This window comes from Parasteatoda tepidariorum, chromosome 5 (genome assembly GCF_982258835.1).
Source record: "Parasteatoda tepidariorum strain Cologne lab strain chromosome 5, Ptep-v5.0, whole genome shotgun sequence".
NCBI lineage: Eukaryota > Metazoa > Arthropoda > Arachnida > Araneae > Theridiidae > Parasteatoda > Parasteatoda tepidariorum.
In genome coordinates, this window is record NC_141759.1 from 85,093,727 (window position 1) to 85,118,377 (window position 24,651).

Genomic DNA, 24,651 nt, shown 5'->3' on the forward strand with positions numbered 1-24,651 from the left:
TTACGCTAAAAAAATTAAACTCTTTTTAAATAGAATAAGTGAATAAATAAATGAAAAAATAGAATAAGTGAAGGTAAATAAAGGAAATTAAACCGTATTAAGTCTAAAATCATGCAACCGTAGTTTTCGAAGTTGAGAATTTATTTTTATAATTTTTCTTGTCATTTAAATTCTTTATTTTTCAAAATACCAGTGAATTAAAGTCGATTAGTCGGAAACTTTGAAAGTTTCCATTTTTCGTTTGCTTCTAAAGCAGCAAATTTTCAAAAAGAATTGCCCTCAAGGACTTGAAACAAATAGCAATTCCTAAAGTTTAAGAGTTAAAATATAATCTTTTTAAATATGAAATTGAAAAAATAAAACTTTAAATGCTGTGACACTTTTCTATGCATGACAAACAATCTGCAGATACTCTAATATTCTGCAGCTCTCGCTATCGTGCTGGAAGTTTTTTGCTAATGGGGTTGTTTAATTAATTTAATATTTTTATTTATATTATATTGCTTCTGTAATAATGCCATCTGCATAAAATTACCTACAAAATCCGTCGTACTCTACAACAATGAAATGAATCAATGAAACCCCTTAAAAACATAATATCTTTTATAAACCCAGGGATGAGCATATACAGTGGATAAATCCAGGATAAATCAGGGGATGTATATAAATATTCGTATAAACATTTTGAAAAACATTTTAACACTTATGGTAATTTCACCTGAATAAAACTTGTATTAAAATTTCCTTAAAAATGCATTGGTTGTAGAACTTGTAATCTTTGTCAGAAAGCACCTCTTCCCTGGAAAAAATATTGACTCTACCCCTGCATATTTAGGAATCATATTTATTGATGTTGCCATCTATAGTAAGCATAATGCACATGCACTGACTGCTATAAGGGTAGAAATTACCTTTCTTAATTGACTTTTTTAGAAATTATACTCATTTTTTAAACAAAAATTACAAATGTAGAGCTCAATCACACGGCCTACCTACCACAGAAATGATGATCACATTATTAGACCTGATAACACTATTAAATTAACCCCCCAATTACCTTGAAATCAAAAAATCAAATTTTTAAGGTGGAATGTTAAATTAAATTAGGAAGCAGAAGTTATTAAAAAGTAATGTTTTTAATATTTATATAACTTTAAAAAATATGTAAAAAAAATATATACGCCAAATATTATGTGCCAAATAGTATATATCGTATATTGTAAAACATGGAAATATTTCATGGATATTAACGAAAAATATTCAGAAGTTTCAATTACTAGTTCATCTTATAAAGTGATTTAAAAATGGCTCTCTAACTTCTTTTTATTTGTTTACATAATTCACATGCTTTAAAAAAACTATCTATCTAAATTAGATTTCAAATACCATAAATTTAGTTATCGTATGTTATACTTTGCATAGAATGATATCAACACCTTAACCGGAAAATATTTTGTTAGATAACTTTAGCAACATATCAGAAACATTCAAACAAATCTCATAAATCTTCTATCTTGTCGCCAAAATTCCTATCAAGTTCGTAAAAAACGACCTCTAAAACTTCTTTTCCTTATCTCATTACAGGAGGAAAAGATATATTTCATAACACAATTTTCTTTCTCTTTGACGCTTAAAACTTTTTTTCTTTATTCCTTCAATCTTCGAAACTGTTGTAGCAGGACATATTTGTTCCAACTGTTATTATACACTTGGCAGCCGCCCAAGCTGCAGGTGGCCAAGAAGCGCGCCAAAAAGACATGGCGTTATTCTATTTATGCTTATGCTTTTAATAAAACAAAAGTTTGTTTGAACAAGCTCGGAGTTATTTTTATTGCATAATTAGATATCTATAGCCTTTTTTGATGTAACTGTTTGAATGAAGTGGTTCTTATTTCAAGAGGTAGTAGTGTAGATTTTTATTTTGTGTGTAGTATTTTTCACGCGCATTTTTTATTTTTTTCTGCAGTTGTTTCTTAGATTACTTAGTGTGCAACTAAGCCTTTTCTTCCTTAACACATCTGTGTCTAGCGTCCTTTGAAAAGGACGTCTCTCTTTTTCTTTTTTTTTTAAGTAATATTGCAATTGTTTTGTTATTAGCATTTACTAGCTGTAGCATTTACTAGCTTACTAGCCTGCACAGAATCACTTTGATTTCAATTTTAACATACTCTATCTATTTTAACATACTTTATGATTAGTTCCCATAAAGATAGAAACACGGTAAATATTATCATGTTCTGTAGTTTTAACAATACTTTTTTCTCTCAATGTATTGGCAAAAGGTGTAAATTAGTATTTTTTTTAAACTTTTACTATTTGTTTTCATAATTAAAGTACTGAGCAAAATCTTTTTTCTTTTTTTTTAACTTCATTTTTAACCAATGGAAAAAACTTTTTTTCTAAAACGTTTTTGATTTCTTTCGAATATTTTTTCATTCAAACCTTAAATAATGAGCTTTCTATAACATATGCAAATTAAAGCAGAACTAAAAAAATGATTGGTGGCTATTCCTCGTTGTTCTAAAGAGAATAATATTGATGTTCTTACAGAGACATTCTCTATCCTACTTCTATTCTCTAAATCCTATTTCTAGTCGGTTTTTACTACTCAAAAATGTTCAATTTGAATATTTTGCAATTTCAGTTTTATTTTTTTACCCACTGAACGCGTTTTTAGTTATATCAACGTAAGTAAAATAGTATATTACAATGTGACACATGATTGCAAACCACATTAAAAACCTCTTGTTTTTGTATTTCCTTCAATTATTTGTAATAATTTGGTTAATGGGATTTTTATGCAAACATTAATGATACAAGGAATTTAGAAGGAAAATATAATTATTATTAATCAAAAGGAAGGAACTATTTATGCAAATGGTAATGACACGCATCTCTCATAAATATTTATATAATTTTAAAAATATCTATGCAATAAGAATTAGTAAAATTTATTGCTATTAGTTACATTTGAAGGAAAAAAATTATGTCGAAAATAAATATCGTGATTTTTCATAAAAAACTTAATGAAAATTATACTATTTTCATTTTCATTTTAATGAAAATATTACTATTACTATTGAATACTATTTTCATTTTAATGAAAATTGTACTATTTTCTTAAAAAAAGAACATAAACTTTTCTCTCTTCTATATATATTTATATTTTTCTTATGTAGCACTATAAGCTCTGGTATTTCTCTATCTTATGGTTACACTATTGTTATTTATTTTCCAAAGTTGTCTTAAGAAATAATTTAAGTAGTGATAAATAATTAGTTGCACGTTAAGTATTTATTTAGATTAATTTTGTTAGGTTGTCTATTATTTAAATATTTATTTCATAGAAATTTTATACATTTTTTTAAAAAAAAAGAAGCTTTGTTGCGGTGTAATTATTTTGATTTACAAATGATCCTTTCTCAAATGGCAGTAGAAAAACGGGGGTAATTGTGCTGTATATTGTCATACCAATTATTGGTGAAGATTTTCGCTTTCGACAAATAGCGGGGCGTAACTTCCAATAGGATTATTCAGTACGAATTCCCTAGTATATAAGACATGTTAACTTGATTCTTTCTTGAGTTACCTAATGGTAGATGAAGGTTGACTTGATCGACAGCACACTTTCTCCACAATAGCATATATCTGCATGATACGATATTCTAGTTACCCGAGAGGTGCGTAAGTAGTGCAGCACATAATGGAACATGACTTTTTTTATTCTTATCTAACAAATGGATGGAAATAATTTTAATACTTCTACTGACCTACTATGCTGATATTTTCCGATCTCATGCTTACCATGGTTTGTGCGATTTAATGGATGCCGGTGAGATTTTAAATTATTACTAAAATTCATAATACATAAAGAACTTAAGATAATTTCACGGACATCTCTTAAAACTAGTTAAAACTGAAATCAAAGAAGTACTTCTGCACGTGCATAGGCTGATAGATTCTGAAAAAAATTATTTAATATATTGTTTAAAATTAACTAAGACGCTAGGAGTGGAGAAGGGTTGAAAAATTATGAAGTAAATTTTAAAAAAAAGTTGTGCGTGCATTCGGCTTAGTTGCAATTAAAGTTTATATGTTGTACTAGATTATATTGAAAGTTGACTAAGCAAGTTCCGGTATTTAATAAAATAATACAATGAATAATTACACTTCTAGGATCTGTATTATCTGCAATAACTCAATGTCTGACTAGCTGGAATAAAGAAGGAAGGAAAACCAAATCTGAAGTAATTTGATGGTCTTGAGATCTTTTGGTCTTAAAAACCGATAACTGGAAAACGTTAGCAGGAAAGAAAAGTAGTGGAAAAAGTTTCGTGAAAGGATAAAAGCCCACTTTAGCTTGACGAACTGTAGAAGAACAACAGTTTTAAAGGTTAATTTGTTCTTAGAACGAAGTTATTTTTGAAAAAACTATCTGAGAAATTAAAATGCTACATTTATTTTTTTACGAAATTATTTATAATAAATGATTACTTTCGAAACTTTTGCTCTCATTGATGTCACAAAAGCTCAAAAGATATATTTTACTAGCACAAAAACGACTGCTCGTAAAAATCTAGCGTTTACCAAAAAATTAACAATTCGGTAATCAATATAGTGGGAAACTGCTTACTGCTGGTTACTGGGATATTTTGGCTTTCTTTAGTTCATCCTTTAGTTGCTCATATTTTACCAAAATTGTAATCTTGCTTTAAATTGTTTTACCTATTTGTCAAAATACACAAATTCATTTGGCGAAATCGAGTTGTTTTATGTACTGAGGTAAATCTAATAATAAAATCAGAGTAAAAAAAAGTGTGAAATTTTTTTTTCTTTTTTTAAAGTATTCCTTTTATCTCTATGAATTAAAAGATTTTCATAGATTTAAAAACAAGTTCTCTTAACGCTTTTTGATGGTGACACCAACAATCTAGGATTTACTTCCTAACTTAGAAGAAGGTGATAATCGAGAAATCAATCAATTGTTTTTAATTTATTTTGTATCAAAATTAAAAGATGAGCATTAGAACTTACTTTTGTAATTTTTTTTCATATTGTAGTTTTTGGAAACAAAAAAATATTTTTTGTTCTTAAATTTATAGTTCGATGTGTGAATTAAACAATCGATTAAAATGGTATTGATTGATATTTTTTTTAAATAATGTTTTTCTAAAAAAATTTTTTTTTGACTTAACATTTCTAAAAGCTAAAATTTACTTTAATTCACCAATATTAATATTTAAAACAACTCATACGAGGAAAATTGTCATTTATCAAATCTTACTTTAAAATTAAAATAAAAAAATAATTTTTTGAAGCAATAAATGTCTCTAAATATTAAAAAAATGTTACAATGTTTGATAAAATACCGCTCTTTGTTAAAAGTAAAATACAACTTCTACAAATGAAATTTATTTTACAATAATTTACGTAAGATAGCTGTATTCAAATTCATTGTTTTAAATTACCTTTTGAAAATTTAAAATTAAAAACATGATATAAATTCTAATATTTTTCCAAATTCATCTTTCAATAATTTAGACAGTTATCATATTTCATAATGTTTGCAACATATTTTAATCAAACATTACAAAAAAAATAATGTTAACATTGTTGATCGAGTATAAGCAATAAGATATTGTTTGAAGTTTATGCTTAAATTTTATGTTAACATATTCAAATAATATGGTTCGACCCATTAAAGGGTGGTGATTGCGCAATCTGTATCTTATAATTTATGAGATAGCTTTCAAAATGAAGAAATCTATCTAAAGTTTTTTTAAATAATTTTGTAACTAAAAAATGATTTTAAAAAAAACTTCAAAGTCATATTTCAAAGTACATAATAGCGTGAACTGGTCTCTTTTAGAAATCCTTAAGTTCCAGACACTCAATCCTTAACCAAATACTACCATCGAGAATAGATTAGAGCATAAGATATAAAGATAAAGATATGCTAATTTAAACTTAACTATGTATATCATTAACTTAATATTATTTATATTATATCATTTAAATTTATATAACTTATATTATATCTTACATCATAACAATATTATTTAAATTTCTGACGAAGCAAAATTCTGATAAGCAATATTAAATTGAAAAAAAAAGCTTTTTTTGAAAAATTTAATGGGCTTTTTGGCACAGGCTCTTCCAACTGAATAAATCAACTAACTCTTACAATGTTTCTAACATCTATGCAAAATAATTTTTGTACTTTTTTAAATGGATTTAAGCATTTTTATGTAATAGTAGTCTAGAAATTATTTTTATGTACCCAGGGGTCTGTCCAGACATTTTGTAAAAGGTGCGTTTTTCGTGAAATTGTGAAAAAATTACTCACATTCTTTCAACCAGGGTCCGCTTTTATGAATTTGTGCAAATAGGGTCCGTTATTGCAAAAAAAAAAAACTTTTTCAAGGAGTTTTTAAATTGTAAAGACATACAAGATTTTGCTCAACACTGTAAAATTATAATTAACGAAATTAAATTTTAAAAAATAAACAACAATTGTTGCTTCTAAATTAGAGATGCAACATACAAATATTTGGTATTTAGCCTATACTGCTGAACACAGAATATTAATTTCGGACGAATAATGGAAGAATCGTCTGCCGAAGTTGCTGATCGAACTTAATTCGTTTACATCCATCTTTTCTTGTTTTCTGCCCTGGAAAGGGTTTATTCAATTAACAAAATAATAATGAATATAAACAAATTTGTGAAGGGTCCGATTAAAAGAAAAATCATTTTGTGAAGGGTCCGTTTTTAAGTTAAAATATTTTGTGAAGGGTCCGTTTTTAAGTTAAAATATTTTGTGAAGGATCCGTTAACGGACCCAAATTTCTTCTAAGCAGACCCCTGCTACCATTTATGTAATAGTAGTCTAGAAATTATTTTTGTGAAAAATGAAACGATTGCAAAGAAAAGCGCCTGAAAATAGTTATAAAATATCTGAAAAAATTGGTAGACATTAAAAAAAACAAGTTTTTTACCGTTAAAATACAATTAGTTCAAATATTTTAAAATCTAAATAGTTATACCAATAAAAATATAAAATAACTGGAATATTATTTAAAAATTGGAAAACATATACTCTGTCAGAATTGCAGTTTGTCATGGAAAAAAAATTTAATAACTTGAATAAACATGCAAATACTTACGGAGATTACTTCCTCCATATGCTGTATGAAATAGAAATCCGAAAAGTATTACCAAATGAGTACACCAATATCCGAAATTGTGCACACTCTTTGTATATACAGTGTTACAAACATGTGAAAGTTTACGATGCATCATTTTGATATCACCATTGAGTAAAAATGTTATACTTTTATGAAAAACTGCTTGACAAATGAAAATGTAGCTCACGTTGTTAAAAATTCTTAATTCGAAATCAGCTCTTTACAGTTCGAAATATACCACACTGAAACAGTTTTGAGTAATCCATACCAATGGATTTTTTCATCCTATGTTCTTATGTCACAAGTTGAATTGAAAACATGATCTTAATGTACTTTGAAAACAATGATTTCCAGACACAGACACATATACATTAGAATGTGCATGTTTTTCAACATCTGAATATAATTCACAGTTGAAGAAAAAAAATTAAAAGTTCGTTCTTTAGTGAGTTTTTACTATGGAGACGATAAATAATTCAAATAATTCGTTTTCAAACGAGTTTTTTCCTTGTAAAGTGGAATAATTAATCTTATTAGCATTCTTGATGTTATAATATAATAAAAATTTTAGTTCTCTTGATCCATTATTTCGCTGAAAGCCGTTTTAAAAATTTATAGATCTATTTTAAAATTTCTTATTTCCAACTACTTTTCACAATTAAAGTGGCAACGTGAATAAATATCCTTGACACTAGGAACACACAGTTTGAACTATGGCAAACACAAAAACCAAAAACTAGTATCCATCATATAGTTCTAAAAAGATTTGAATGAAATTTTGCTTGTTTATATTAAGATAGCAAATAAAAAAAAATTTACATCTCTTATTTTTTTCTACCTCCTAGACTTAATAAGAGTGTGAATTTCTAACGAAAATAAAATATTCCATCTTTATACAGACTTGAAGAAAACCACAACAACTTATAAATCCATCATAGTCATATTTATTGGTGGATTATTATTTCAACTCAACATATTGAATTACAAGTTCTCAACACAACACTATTTATGAAGATTTAACAAAAAATACCAAAAAAAAAATAAATATTCAAAAATAATTATTCACAAATAATTTAAAAAAAAAAGGTGGTTAATAATTCAATATCAGAAACAATCGAGCGCAGTAACGAAAATATAGAATAAAAAAGTTCTTAATAGACTACCGCAAAAGAACTCTTCACCGTTATATGTGAGAAAGCCGGGAAATCGCAAGCAGAACTGATGGTGATGAAGAGCAGACGATTTTTGCACCCCCGCTTTCGTCCCGACAGGGGGCGCTCAGATGGAGTCGAGAGAAACCGGGGAGCCTCCTCGCCAAACCAACAGGTGCTGTTTCGCGCCAAAAACTTATTTTTTTTTTATCCCGAAGCTGATGTTCAAAATCATATTTAAATACATAAAAAAAAAATCCCTAATTAATTATGAAACATTTATGCACCGTAAGCTTCCATTTAATTTTAGGACATGCTTTATATGCTTCTTTAATGCATTACTCAGAGTTTGGGAAAATAAAAAGAAATAATCAGTTTAAAGTCATGGAGGTTGGAATAAAAATAATTTAAATGTCCAGATTCAGCTCTTTGGTGTCCTCTCTGTCGTTACCGGTTTATAACGATGAACGTGTAGAAGATACAAAAGTTTAACAAGAAATGTAACATAATTTTTAAAAAAAGAATATATATTTATATACATAAACCCTTTGCCTAACAGAACATGAGCTACAAATGCAATTAGTGTTTGTCACGTGAACTCTTTCCCGATGAATTTCAGCAAAACTTCTATACATTATTTAAAATTTATGGCTAATATTTTGCAGAAGTTTTCGTATGTTACGAAAAATAACACACTGTGCTATTTTTTTTAATAATTAATCTAACTAATTGATCCATGATGTTGTAGATTTTGCTAAACATAGATAAAATTTCAGAAAAAATATCTGTGGCATGAAATCTTAAAATTAGATCGTGTTTTTCATTAATTTATATAATTCATTAGAAAATTGCACATCTATTTTATTTTCCCTAACGTAGGATTAACATGAATTCCACATCATTTGCATGCAATCTGAACTCTAAATTAGCTTGTTATGATTTTAATTGGCGTGTATATTTGTGTTTGAACATTACTGATAAGTATTTTAGATTTTTCTGCTAATTAAAATTTTAATTTGTTAAGACCATAATTAAAAACGTTCCAGATTAAATCCATAACTTCCATTGCGCTGAGACATTATAGATGTCATTAAGTATTAATGTCAGTTTTTAATTCTTTTAATAATATGTACAGTCTTGCTTTTTTTTACTTTTTTTTAGAGAAAAAATGAAAAAAAAAATTTTGCGTCATTTTATACTATAGACTTAGAAGCAAATGTTGTAAATATAACATTTAATAAGGCGATAATAAGATTTTAATTTTTCCTGATATTTTTTTGTTATATTTTATTTTTTAATCTGTGCTGCCGCTGTCTATAAGCCTAATTTATAGTGACATTTATGTTTAAGAACATTTATTTTACCTATACTGTTTGGAAACTATTACTAGTAAAGTTTAAAAAGCGTTATTACAAAAGTACAGTGTATTGCGACCTAGGAGGGCTTAAAAACTGTAAAAATTAAATTTAACTTGACACTCGAAATAGGCTTTTCGTATTAGATAATCGATATGGGAGTTAGGTTGCGGTTGATTTGTGTTTTGTTAAATAAAAAGCGAAATGTCATTTAATTGTTTTTTCTGGTAGTGCCATCTATTGTGAGACGTAAGAAATACTATTTTTATATGTTACGCAGCTCTGTGCGTTACTATCATCAATATGTGAATAATAATATCGTATTGCAATGTTCGAAAATTACCAACTGAGAAGTGCAGAACATTGGACAGTCTTCATGTGCTGAAAGAATAGAAGATATATTATGGTGTCAGCGCTGGGATTCGAAGCTAGGTACTGGTATGTACCCAGCTGTAAGAAACAAAGAGGTTTCATAAGGTTGCCTTAGTTAACACGGATAAAATTCATGTTCTTTAACCGTATTTAGGTGAATAGAGTTAATAAACGATTTCTCTCAAAGTTTTCATTTTGAATGCCGTTTTTTTTAACATTTATTTTACTATTTTGGTTGTATACGGTAAAATAACAATTTAATAAATTGTTATTTAACCATTTTTCCGAGAAATTTCTAACAGTGAAGTTCGTATGTAAAAACTAGTATTAAGATTACCATACATGGAGATGAAAATTTTCAGTTTTAAGCAAACCTATCAAACCATTAAGTATAATTCGTAGTTCTAGAAATTACGTATCTGTCTAATTGGAATGTTTAGTTTAACAGACTATTGCTTGAGGTGTTAATTTAATGGAATGAACCTCCAATTCATAAAGCTTCAAATCTTTTAAAAGAGTCCTCAAATAGAGATTTTCATAACGAGAAATTTCAATTTTTAGGTTTTTATCAGCAACTCTTTGTTAAAAATATCTAATTATGCATGAAACATCTAACTTTGTAGAAAACATCTATTTCATTGATAGCATGCTTCAGGAGAAAGGGGGTTGCCATTTACGGATGATAAATAAGATTTTATTTTAAACAACTTAAAAACTTTCCAGTGTTTTCACATTTAACTAAAGCAAATTACACTACTTGACTTCCTGATTAGTTTTATATGTTGTAGACAAATAAGTCTTAAGAACGATGAAAAAATGTGTCATAATTTAAATACTTAAGCTTAATTTAATTTTTGATTTTTTATGCCATATCAACTTACTGTCTGAAAGGGAAAAAAATTTCTTCTGTTTTGTTAAATATAACACAAATAACTTCGTATGTCTGTATTTTTATTAATTTGTTTGAATTCCATACGTCTGAAAAAGAAAAAAAAAATATTTCTTCTGTTATGTTAAATATAACACAAATAACTTCATATGTCAGCTTTTTTATTCATTAGTTTGAATTCCATACGTTTATGAGTGGAACATCATATTTAGTTATACAAATTATTAATACTTCAATACATTTGCAATTTTATTATTTTTAACACGCATGTCAATTTATTCAATAATTATAAAAACGTTTTAACAATATACATTTCCTTTCTAAAATTTATTGAAAAACGTTATTGTAACTAACAAGAACGTTATAATTTTTGGAGAAATTTCAATCCAAAACAAAACTACTTTCTGGAGAAATATTCTCTGAAAATTTTCTGCTTCCCTCGAAATATCCATGAAAACAAATGAACAACAAAAAAATCAATTTGAAGAGTGTTCTGTAATAACACCCTTAAAATACATCTTCAGAATCCTTGTCAATAAATTATTGTCATTTGAGGTTTCAAATTAAGCCAATAAAAATTTAAATAACCATAACCTAAATAAAATGAATCAATATTGAAGAAGAGAAGGACTGAAAAAATGAAAAATGTTTGGTTTCCATAGAAAATTTAAAGTTGATACTCTTTAATTTTCCTCAAACAATGAAACTAGTCTTGATATTTCTACCCCGCCATCAGCACTAGTTATTTTAAATCTTTAGATAGCATTTAGGTTATTTTTTCATGATTAAATATTAAATTTTATGTCCGTAATGTGTTTACTTTTTTTCTTGCCTTTTTTTCTTTCCCAGGATTGTAAGGATACGCATATTGCACAGTTATTACAAAACACTCTGTCTATACCGTGAGGGTTTCAGGATCAGGATATTTAATGGATATAAAAACCTAAAAGTAGATGTTACATAATATCTAAATGAGTGAATAACTTAAATTTGTTATTGAAAGGTATGGTACCACATAATGAAAAGCCTCATCTTTTAAACTGCTTAAACAAAGTGATTTTGTTGATGAACACCCCAATTTCCATCTTGAGAGTGGGACGTTGAGAGTTTGTGCATTGTGCTGCCATTAAGTGAATGTTTAAAGAACCTCTCATGAAACAATACTAAAAAAATAGTTTGATATAAAGATATCACCTGTATAAAAAGTAAAGCTAATGATATACTGTAAAAAATGATTACTCAAATCTCAGGATCTTTTCTACGTTTTTGATAAAGCCATTTCCTGGTTTATGCCCAGAGCAGAAATTTCGTCAAAACGATGTAGTAACTATCGTTTTTTCAAGAAAAGGAATTTTATCAAAATTAAAAATTACATATTTTTTCACTTTATTTTTTTTCAGGAAAGAAAACCATGTAGGGCTTAGATAATTGAACTTTTCTAATAATAAATTTATCGTGGACACCATATAGGCGTATCAATTTTATTTTAAAAGTACAATAGAGATTAATAGATAATAGCGGGATTCGAACCCGGTTTTTTGTTTAAGGCGTACTTTTTGATCACCCTAGGATGACCAGCTTGTTTCGTCAATATTTTCGATCATCTAATTTTCATTCTAGTTTTGTCACTCTAGTTAACAATCTTCCACAGTGCACTGCGATGAGGTTCCGAATAGAGGGAACATTTTTATCATCTATCTGAGAGTGTGCGCTATTTTATCACAAATCACGTGATTTGTTGACAAAGTGAGTCGCAAAATTAACGAAATACCGCTCAAAGATTACTGATGCATCATAAGTGAGAGTTTTATTTCTGAGAATGTATAAGGATTAAGAAAAAATTGATACCTAGTTTAGAAAAAAAATGGATTTGCGTTTAAAAAATAAAATAACTGAGGGGACTTTACTATTTTACTACTATTTTACTTTTATTACCGTAATAGTCCTGTACATCATATGATAGACAATTTTTCCCTATATATTTTTATACTTAATATGGAGACGTGACTTTTTCCTTTCTGAAAAAAATCCTTTTCCCTACCGTGCTTCCTCGTTATCCTGAGAACACATTTGCTATTCAGCACAGCAGTGACGATTGACCATGGTGACATAGGGAAAAGGCGGGACTTTACAATAGCAGCTTTACAGTACAAATTCAAATTCTTTGAAGTCCGTGTTTTTTCCCTACTTTTCTTTCCTAAGATGCATACGCTGATGCTTTTTCCCTACTCATCACAATGCACTGAGTTTTGTTTGAGGGGAAAAATGGAATTCTTTTAGAAAGTCAAGCCATTTCTTGAACCAAGGAAAAGGAAGTATCGTTCTTCATGTTCTTTTGGAACTTTTTTTTTCGTTCCCTCTTCCAAATGTATCGTCCAAATTCGTAAGAGTTTGAAAGGGATGAACGGATATGCTTCCCCGGTTGAATAAGCGACCGAGTACTCTGCTATTAAATTCCTCTTGCTTTATATTTCTGCTATTTTGCTAATGGTTTTTCAGAAAGACACTCTGAATTTGCCGCGGGTAAAAGTGAGAATTCCTGATCTTAAAAACGAATCTTCTGATTTTTTGACCAAGAATAATTTTTGATAGGGAAAAAAATCTATATAATTTACTTTTACCATAATGCAGTAATTTCACCTTAACCCTTTGTAACTCAGCAACTCTGATTTAAGAAATATTTACGTGGATGTTAGAATACATCTTATTAAACGTGTAAAAAATAATGAAAAAATTAAGTCCTTAAAATCAAAAATTTATTGATAAAAAGCATTTGTTGAACATCTCCAATATCGTGAAAAATAGCACAAAAATTCCAATATATTTAAAACTTCATGTGAAAAATTTTGAAATTGTTGTTTTTATGGTAACAAAATCTCATACCACATTTTTCAATCGCTCCTTAGCCAAATATACAATCAAGGGAATTGTTGTAAAAAAAATGTATATCCTGCAATTATGTCGAGGAACAATTCTTGCTAAGCGCATTATAATATAGGTAGCTGCACCAAGACGTGGTTCCCCCGAGTTTGCAAGATTTTCTTTACCTGAATTTTGTTCGATTTTATAGATAAATCCAGCTCATTATAGGATTGAATTTTCATGTATGTTGCAGGTACATAACGCGGTGATACAAAGGGTTAATATATGTTTTAGAGAATTATGTTTAGTTTGAAATGCTTCCAAAAAATTAGTTTTTATTAAAAATATTTTTTTTCCTTTTTTTACAATAATATTGTTATATAATAAAGACTAGTTTAGTAAAGCATGAAGTCTACAGTTATGTTACAGTTAACAGAATTATTAATTAGCAGTTATTTGTTAAGTGTGTGGAAATTATCTAAAAACAAAAATGGAAAAAAAAATTCCCTTCAATAAATAACAATTGAGATTTTTTTTTAAAAAAAATGGTGAATTAACAAGTATTTTATAATATGAGGAAGTAGTTAGTTTATAATAAAGATCAGTGTAGTACAGTATGCGCCTAGTCTTAAAAATTTTATTTTGATAAATATGAATCAACAGTTATTTGTTAAATGTGTTGAGAATTCGTAAGAAAATAAAAAACGAAAAGCTCCTCCCATTAAATATCTTTAATTCAATAAATAGCCCTTTAGATTTTATTAAAACGAAGAAAATAAATTGGTAAATTAAACAAATATTTCATAACATGCGCAAGCAGTAATTTTTTTTTAATGAGGATTAGTTTAGTACAATTTGAGTCTATAGTTTTGAAAATACAGTTTTAATAATAATGAATTAAGAAATATTTTATAGAAGTGTCGGAAATTTGATAAATTAAACAATTAATATAAATGATACGCATATAGTAATTAGATTTAAATAATAACTATCCGCTGTTTTAAAAGATTTGCTCTTACGAGATTTTATTATTTTGCAAAATGAAATTTAAGATATTAAATTTACTAAATGTAAAAAAATGTCAGATACTTACATAATAAGCAGAAAATAAATAAATAAATAAGAAATTTAAGCCGAATTGTATTAATTATACCATATGAGTAAACAGCTTTTTGTTTTAGATAATCAAGAAATAATTTTAACTTTTTTTTTAATATTTTAATACATAATTTTAAAAATTGCTTTTTAAGCTATAATTATTAAATAATACCTTTTAATTATTAGTAATAAATAAAGTACAAAATTCCCTCAAGAGTCCGTTGTTAGCCAATAAGGTTTTGGAAGTTCGTATAGTTCACGATCAACTTTTCTTTCCTGGTTAAGCTGGCACTTATAAATCTGAAGCTGGCTGGGTTTCAAGTCACTGCCGTGAATAAAACACAGTCCTTCTCAGCGCATTAATCACTGCCTAATAGTTTCTAAGAAATGTTTTTATTTTGATTTAGGATTAGTGGACGTTTTTTCTTTACTTAGAAAATTTTTCAGACATTTCACAGAAAGTCATTTTCCTAAAAGAAGAAATGTTATAAAATAAACATAATTGAAATGTTTAGAAAAGTATTGCATAGTATACATAATTGTATCAATATAACAACTATTGTATGATGGCCATAAATGTATTTATTGATAAAGTATGCATTTATAAGCGTATTTTTAAATGTATTTATGAAGTATGTATTTAAAAATGTATTTATAAGCTATTTATTTATAAATGTATTTATGAAGTATGTATTTATAAATGTATTTATAAGCTATTTATTTATAAATGTATTCATAAGCTATTTATTTATAAATGTATTTATATGCTATTTATTTATAAATGTATTTATAAAGAAAGTATGATCTCAAAAGTATGAAATAATTATTTTTATATTTTGAAATTACAAATCAAGAAATTAAATTAATTTAAAGTTCATGATTGAACTGGTTGGTAAGTCGAATGAATTTCTTATAAACAATATTCAATAATCAAATTGCTACATAAATTCTATTTTGTTAGTATATATTTTCTCTGTTAATATTTTATGTCATAAACATAAATGCAAATTTTATAAAAGCATTTTTATAAAATGAATTTCATATACATTTTTTTAAATACCGATACAATAGTAAAAACAGTTTAACAATAAGCAAATTAAAATGAAATCTGAAAATTTTGATGCTACAAGTTTTTTTTCTTTTCTTTTGCAATTGTATGTCACCATGTTGGACCATCGACACTGAATATGCACGGCAAATTTAAAATAATAAATAGTACTACCTACAAAACTATCAACTAAGAAACAGCTTTTCCTGCATATTTCCTGGGAATACAGGCAATTATGATGGGAATGGAAGTTATATTTACTTTTACATACATAATATTTTTTTTATTCAATCAATTCATAAGGGAATCAAAAAAAAATTTAATTAGATTTAGCACATGACTAATAATCGTCTAATTTTGTCAAATTCCTCCCCAACTTTCGTCTTATATTATTTTATTTTCAGATTTGTGCTTTTTTCATTTGAAAGCTGATGGTCAATGAGATCAGAGAGCTGTGGATTTGTCAAATTTTTTTATACATTAACTTCAAAACATATATTAACTTTTTTCGCAGAATATTTATGACTAGAATGTTTTTTATATTATTTTCATAATTTTGAATCGAAATTAAATATAAAAAGTGTTGCGAAACCAATTCTCATTTCGTTAATTTTAATATTAAGCAACTCGTAAATTATTCCAATTTTTTATTAAAATATGTACTTTAATTAACTTTTTTCACACAGAATTTACGACTAGAATGTTTTTGTATGATTTTATAATTTTGAATCGAAATTAAATTAAAAAAAGTGTTGCGAAACCAATTCTGATTTCGTTAATTTTAATATTAAACAACTCATAAATGATTCCAATTTTTGATCAAAATATGTACTTTAATTAACTTTCTTCACACAGAATTTACGACTAGAATGTTTTTTATATTATTTTCATAATTTTGAATCGAAATTAAATAAAAGAAGTGTTGCGAAACCAATTCTGATTTCGCTAATTTTAATATTAAACAACTCATAAATTATTCCAATTTTTGATTAAAATATGTACTTTAATTAACTTTTTTCACACAAAATTTACGACTAGAATGTTTTTGTATTTTTTTATAATTTTGAACCACAATTAAATAAAAAGTATTACCATACCAATTCCGATTTCGTTAATTACCAATATTAAACAAATTATAATTTCTATTAATATTTGACAAAAAATTCTTAAAAGAAGGCACAAGCTCAAAAATCAAATTACAAATTCATTAAAAACATTATACAAATAAGCAATATGATGTTTTTTAATTCCTTCAAAATTTTAAATACTGGAAAACATTTAATTATTTCTAAATGGTTCTTCCAGTTTGTCCGTAATAATAGAGAGATTTTAAATGCTTCTATGAAAAAAAAAGCATTAAAAATCATTTAGTAGTCTCAATATAATTAATTCATTCCATCAAAAATTGTAATTAGGAAGAGCTAAATGATATACGATATATAGCTTTTAAAATAATTGGTTAGAATATTTAATATTAATAATATCGTTAATGATTTTCTATCGGTAATTTGCTGTTTCTTTCATAAAAATAAATTCCAGACATGCAGATTAGAGTAAAAATTTTGCTTTCGGAGCTCGATAAAAATATTTCTAAATTTTCCTGGTAAATGTCGTTATTTAAATTAATACAAATTTTGTAAAAGACGCTTTGAGGCAATTATTAGACAATGGAATTCTGTTACACAAATAAAAAACGTTAAAAATAAGCATCATTAAAATACGTTGCTATTCCAAAATAGATTATTAGCGTGTTACTTAAGATGTTGTAAATTGGCACTGGAGCAGTTTTTCCAGTTTATTAAATGTAACAGATCTCAACATTTAAAATAGGGCAAAAGTAATCTTTGACATTTTGTTGTTTAAGAACGAATTTTTTTAAAAAAAATTTTTTGATGCGCATTGAGTAAAATGTTGTTATGAAAATGTAGTAATGTATGACCTGCCTATAAATGTAAGAAAATAGATTTATTTAGTTTTTATTATAATAAAACTTTAAAAAGCTGTCGAGAAAGAATTTTAGGCAATCATGAAGTATTAAAATTGCGAGTAACATGCTTTTTTGTATTAGTGTGTTTATTCTAGATATTTCTAGTATTATATATTAAATAAATATCAAGAAAATAATTTTCTTTAAATGTCATATTCTTCGAATTTTTAGATTGGAAATTCAAGAGGTAAATCCTTGGATTTTAGATTTCTTTTACGTTACAATAAATTTTTATTTGAATATGATATTAATTTCACTATTTCAATTTTTTTGCTTCAAAATTCAGAAAATATCATTTAATTCTATTTATTTATATATATGCTAAAATGTTTTTTTCAAATGTTATAATGCATTCGATATTGCACATTGTAAATTCTGTAGACTAAAATCTAAATTCCATAATAATTTTCTTATAAAATATGCCTTTCTTTGAATTGGTTTCACTATTTCAAATTTTTAAGCTGAAAATTCAGTCGGTAAAACATCTTTTAATTTCATAATTCTTTTATGTTAAGATGTACTTTTCTTTACATTTTATATTGTTTCCGAATTTAATGATTTTATCGCCGTGTTCCCTGCTTTAACCTTAAGAACACACTGTTAAAATTTCCATTCTAAAATTATGATAAAATAACAGGCAGCTGTCTGTCCATCCGATTAATCGTAAAATTTGCGGTAAAGAACATTTTTTCCTTCATGGTTTTGAAACCATTTACAGAAAGTATTTTTATAAAACCATGAATACAAAACCATATGGTTTTTTAACCATTTACAACTAGCATTTTTCAGAGACGTGAAAAAAAATTTGTTATTTAACTAGACACAGGACCTCGGCTTTTTGTTAGGTAATGGGCATAGGAGAGTGCCGGACACTGGGAATTCTTTATGTGTCGCAGGGAATGGAAGGAATATTGTGGTGTCAACACTAGGAGTCGATCTCCAGTTTTGCCGGTCATGAGATTGACATATAAGCCTGCTTGGATGTCATATGTAGGCAGTTGCAAAGAACTAAGTAGCTTCATTAGGTGGTTCTAGTTGGTGCGATAAAATTTTGGTTGGTTAAAAGTATTACGTGAAAGCAGTTAATGAACAGTTTTTCTCAAACTTAACGGTTTGATTACCATTTTATTTGTGGTAATTTGACTGTTTTGATTAAGTATGGTAAAATAATCATTCAATTATTTAACTATTGTTTTCGAGAAATTTCTAATAGTGCACTTAAGCTTAGTATATTCCACTTATGGCAGTCAAAATTGGCAGTCGCAGAGTTGTGCCTTAAGTGGATTCCAATTTTGCTTTGTTGCTAATCCTGTGAACTTAAGAACGACAACAGCGATTATTTTTAAAAGCTGTTCAACTAAAAAACTGTCTTTTTCGGAAGCATAAATAGGATTGTTTTGTATTCTCATATTGGAAGTACAGGATGTAAAACCTACCTTCACCACATGATCCCTATTGTAAATATCTAATAGGTATACCCAATATTATGAATATTGCGATTTTCTTTCAAGAAAGCAAGTTGGATCCATTTTTTTTTCAACTTTTCAGATTGGAAATTCAAGAAGTTAAATTCCTATGAATATATTTCTCTAATGTCAAAATGTTACTTGCTTCGAATTCCAGAATAGTTCAACTTATTCTAATTTTGAACATCTGAAATTCAGAATCTATAACTCCATTATTTGATTATAAAAAATTAAAGTTTTCTCAGAATTCCATGTTAGTTTTTTTGTTGTGATTTTTAGAATTGTTTGAAAATAATGTTTTTATTTTATTTTATAACCGTCGTTGAACAGCCGACCCAATTTTTGGGTTAATGACTTCTAATGTTCAACTCCGGAGCCTTGCAATTTTGAACCTAATCCAGAAGACAAAGGAGCTTCTGGATCAAGTATTGGGAGAAATTTTGCCTTCATGAAGGATTTTTTGATGGAACTAACCCGCATTCGCGTTACATGGAGAGAAAGTCCACGAGTTATGTGAAAATATATTTTTATTTTAGACACCATATCGAGGCCTATTTTAAATTTTTTGATTACGAATTCAAGAAGTAAAACTTTTAATCTCATAATACTTTATTAATAAAAGAAAATTTTCTATGGTAGCATAGAGTTCTAAATATTTAACGCAAGCATTAAAAGAAGAACAGTGCAACGAGAAAACAAAAAAAAAAAAATTAAAAAAAAAAACGAGAAAAATTGTGGAATTTGCGTTTATGGAATTCGTTGATTAGTTTGCAGTTATTTTTTGTCGAAATATTTTTTTTTTTTGTATTTAAGATTTATACTAAACTTTTACGGGTATTTCAATCTATTTTTGCTTGTTGATGAGTGATAGATATTTCAAATATTGTTTTTGATAAAAACTATCTCTGCAGTACAGCTTGACTCGTAACAGTAGCAACATTAATGATCTATTTTAGATTTTAAAGGGATTTAATTATAGTTGATTTTTTTGGATTTTAACAATAGTTGATTTTTGTAGAATGTTATATCTGTAAAACAAATATACACAAAACCTGGTTCAACCATATTATAACTATCCCAAATCAGCCCAGGTTTACGGCAGTCGCTCTCTTCAGACTTGTAACGGGCCATGACTGTCTGGCCAAACACCTTTTTAGCATAAACATTTTGACTCTCCTAAATGCAAGCTCTGCCGCCCTGGGGAGGACATGGACTTGCCCCATATTTCCGTCTGTCCTGCGCTCATCTCCACTACTGTGTGTGGACGCTACTTTGAAGCTAGGGCCCGTATGGGCTAAGCAAGTCACTATGCATTCAATTTTATTTATCTCTTTTTGCCATGTTTTTCTTGTTGTTTTATCCATTTTGTTCTTTTAAATTGGCCTGCCATTGGAAATAAAAAATATCTGTAAAACAAATTTCTAGTTTTGAAATATTTGTCTCTTTACATATTGTATTTTAAATCTGCGTTCAGAGACATTTGAAAATATAAGCAATTATTTATTCATGCATCAGATACTATTTTTCGAATCTCTTAATGCATAAAATTATGAATTTAAAAACTTTAAGTGCTTTGAGGTATCAATCAATTTATCAATTTTAGAGATGAATTTTTAAAAATTCATATCATTTCCATAGTCATCAAACACTCTTAAAATTTTTAAGTTATACTTCTGTTTTAATAAATAACATATTATATCGAGCCCTTTTCTAATTTTTATAATCCTTTATAAGTTGAAGATCTATAATTAAGTTTTTAAAGTATTTTTTTACTAAATTTAAATTGCAGTGAATCGATTAAAAGTTTTTTAATTTCGAACATTTACAAAACTATCCAATTGTAACACACTTAAATCTTTACATTTTCCATCATTTCCATTTAGAAAAATAGATTCCTCGTATTAAGTTTAGGTCTACCAATAATTAATATTTACCAAAACATATTTGTAATATAAAAAAAATACTTCATTAAAAATATTTTATTTTAAAATGATTAGAAGATTATCCAAAAACTATAAAATTGCAATAATTTATTTACTTACAAAATGTATATAAATATACCTCATTAATTCTATTCCCATTAAAAATATTCCCATATTAAATTAACACGTATTTACCTCGAAGCTTTTAGAATTAAAAAGAAACTTCAATTAAAAAATTTTGATTTAAGAAGTTAAGTTAATAAATAATGCCAATAAGAGCTAATTATTTAATTCCACATTGAATTTTGCTTTTCTCATTATCTCATTTTGGTAAAATTTGATTTTTACGTGATGCGTAATATTGCATTATTTTAAAAATAGTATGTCAATTAAAATGTTGTTGAAAATAATGCAACATTTTATGACAAAGATATAAATACATTTCGAATCATTTCAATCAAAAAAAAAAACTTTTCAGATTAGATTCACTATTAAGTGTACTCTTTTACTTTTTTTAGAACATTTAAAAAAAATGTATTTGAAATAAAGATGTGCAAATTTTAGAATATAATAAAATCAATGAAACACAGTACTTCTAATCATTCAATTTCATATTATATTTATGCATTTTCTGTCCATTCAATTCAGAAAATTAGAATTTAAAGTATTTGCACTGAATATTCAGATATTTCAGCGTAAAATGTTAATAGCATTTGGATTTAGTATGTCATTTCAGATGAACTACATTATTGCAATTTTGATGATTTTGACAACACTGCAAGATGAATTGTTATTGTTAGAACATGCAATAACATAATGGAAACCAAATCCCTTGGTGAGTTTTCCTTTCTAAATTAGTTAATCGATGCGGGATGCTCACTTTTGTTTCCAAGTAGAAATATACAATTTGTAAAGATGAATAGTTTATATTATCCTGAAACATATTGCAGTTGTCAAATTTCTATGCAGTCCAGTTGAATTAATATGATTTAAATAGATTGACCATTAAGAATAGGATTCTAAGAATATACAATTGTTTTTGAATTTATAATATTTCTCCCATGTCTATATCGTTTCTTTAGGTAAATTTATAAACATTTGTGTTTTAAAAGGATCATTTATAGCAGAGTTCCGTAATCTGTAAGTCGTGTTCCCAGTTGGGATCGCTGGACCTGTAAAATATAACAAAAATATTATTTAACCTGTAACATATAATAAATTACATGTGTTGGGCCCCATGTAGTACATAAAGTGACTGATGCACGTTGAATCTGTCGAGTCGCAAAAGTCCTCCATGTTCCCATAACAAATCAAAACCTCTGAGGGTACTGGATTGGAGATCGATCGTTCTCTGATTCAGGTCAAAATTAAGATCTGAGGATGAATGAATGGATGTATGAATGGGTCCGCCTTATAAAAAACAGGTGTGACGTATGATGTGGCGAAGTCGAATTCTTGGCCATAGATGGCGCCACTGAAAAACAAGAAATGCACAATGTGGCGTAACTACCACTATGAAAATTAAACATCAATTCACTGGTATATAAAGCATGCTAACTTGATTCTATCATGAGGTACCTTTTGATAGATGACGGTTGGTATTGCGTGATAACACCTCCCCCACACACACTCTGCCTTAAATTTGCTCGGTTTCATCAAGCAGGCTTACCCGTGTGGCAAGTGGTATTAGAACCAGCCAACCGACATATGCCGTGGAAAATGTTGTTGTTGTTTTTGCCATTTGTCAATACTTGCAATCCGATTTTAGGGTAAAGGGGTACACTTTTTCTTGTTTTATAGTGGCGCTATCTATTGCCAAGAGTTCAACTTCTGCTACACACTTACGTCATGCCCCGTTTTACAGGGAGGACACATTTACACACCACCCATCTATCCGCAGATAGTAATTTTGGCCTGAACCAGAGCATGATCAATCTCCGATCCAGTACCCCCAGAGGTATTCATTTGGAATGAGAGCTTTCAGGAATATGCGACCCCAACAGATTTAGCCCACACCAGTCACTATTTTGTCCTTGACAGGCTGAAATCGAACTCACGACCTCCTTGACGCGGGCCCAACTCCCTACCTACCTTGATATCCCGGCATTGCTGTGGTAGATGATATACAGAAATGTCACAAAACATGCTCAAAGTTACTACCAATGCTAGCGTTACAACGTCGAGCCATGCGTGTACTCGCTCAAATACACGAGGATTTTTTTGGATATCCGCGGCAGCACAGACGAATGCCACCATATTCCTTTTGAATCCACAGGTGTTGCAGTGCAGCCTAAATAAAGAAATACACGCTGTTTAAATTAGGAGAGCTGGGTGGTCTTGGAACCACGCCACCTCACCCATTCCATCTTCTGAACAAAAACACTTAGCTGTGAACGAAGACCAATCCGACCATGGCTTGCTGAATCCTTGTGATGTCCCCAACCTCTCTTTAAAGTTTTTCCTAATAATCTTAAGTATATAACAGAGGCCCGCCTAAATATTGCGAGACACATTTGAATAAATATTTTACTTTCTGAAGTAAAAGAAAACAACGTGCTAAATAGTTTAGAACTTCATTGTTATGCCAATATACATTTTTTTATGTTCCGAAGATTAATTATACTATATTAGATTAAAGATTAGATTAGATTAATGATTAGATTAAAAATACTGAATTAATTTTCTTTAAAATTCTTCCCCGAATAACATTTTGCGAATTATGTTTGCATTCTATAAATAAATACTTGGAATATACGCAGATACAAAATATCAGTAAAAAAACATGCATGGTAAATTAATTTTTTTTTCATTATTTCGTAATTATATGCCTAACAAATCTCACTGGAATGTATAAGCTGTTTCCAGAAAAGTAGGTATGAATTGAGTTAAAATTTTAAATTATTGATAAATATACTTTACTGTTATCTCACATGGATAAATAAAAGCATTTTCATATTAATAATGTCTTTTAATTCGTTTATACATTTGCTTTCATTTCATTGTTCATATATTAATTGTTTAAATCTATTTGATGTATAATATCTGAGAAAGAATTATAACATTAAGAGATTATGTGTTATTTAAATGTGATTAACGTACTATTTTACGTCATGTGTTTTTCAGATTCGACTGTTATTTCTTTCGAAGCTATTTCGGCACACTTCTGTCCAATTCTTTACCCTATATGATTGTTCTGTAAGTAAAGGAGACTAAAGCGTAATTCTTTAATTTGTGTTTATGTGTTTGTAATATTTATACTTCATGGCGCAAGGCATTGTCAACATCGGGGAGCTGTACTTTTTCCTCTGAGTAAA

The 24,651-nt window shown here is 27.8% G+C and overlaps 1 protein-coding gene and 1 long non-coding RNA gene across 3 annotated transcripts in view; one reads left to right on the forward strand and one right to left on the reverse strand.

Moving 5' to 3' along the window:
- The window catches only part of LOC107455518 (protein eva-1), a 267,486-nt gene extending 258,995 nt beyond the window's left edge, over nt 1-8,491 (reverse strand). Inside the window, exon 1 of one of the 2 annotated variants that reach the window (XM_043050992.3) lies at nt 7,167-8,491. In XM_043050992.3, the coding sequence (XP_042906926.1) occupies nt 7,167-7,302 (136 nt within the window). In that variant the 5' untranslated portion in view covers nt 7,303-8,491. The remainder of the gene's footprint in view (nt 1-7,166) is intronic. The other variant, XM_043050993.3, reaches the window with a different exon arrangement.
- Nucleotides 1,670-24,651, forward strand: LOC139426355 (uncharacterized). Its single transcript, XR_011637609.2, has 3 exons — nt 1,670-1,900; nt 22,074-22,172; nt 24,461-24,651. It is a non-coding gene; the product is annotated as an uncharacterized LOC139426355 (long non-coding RNA).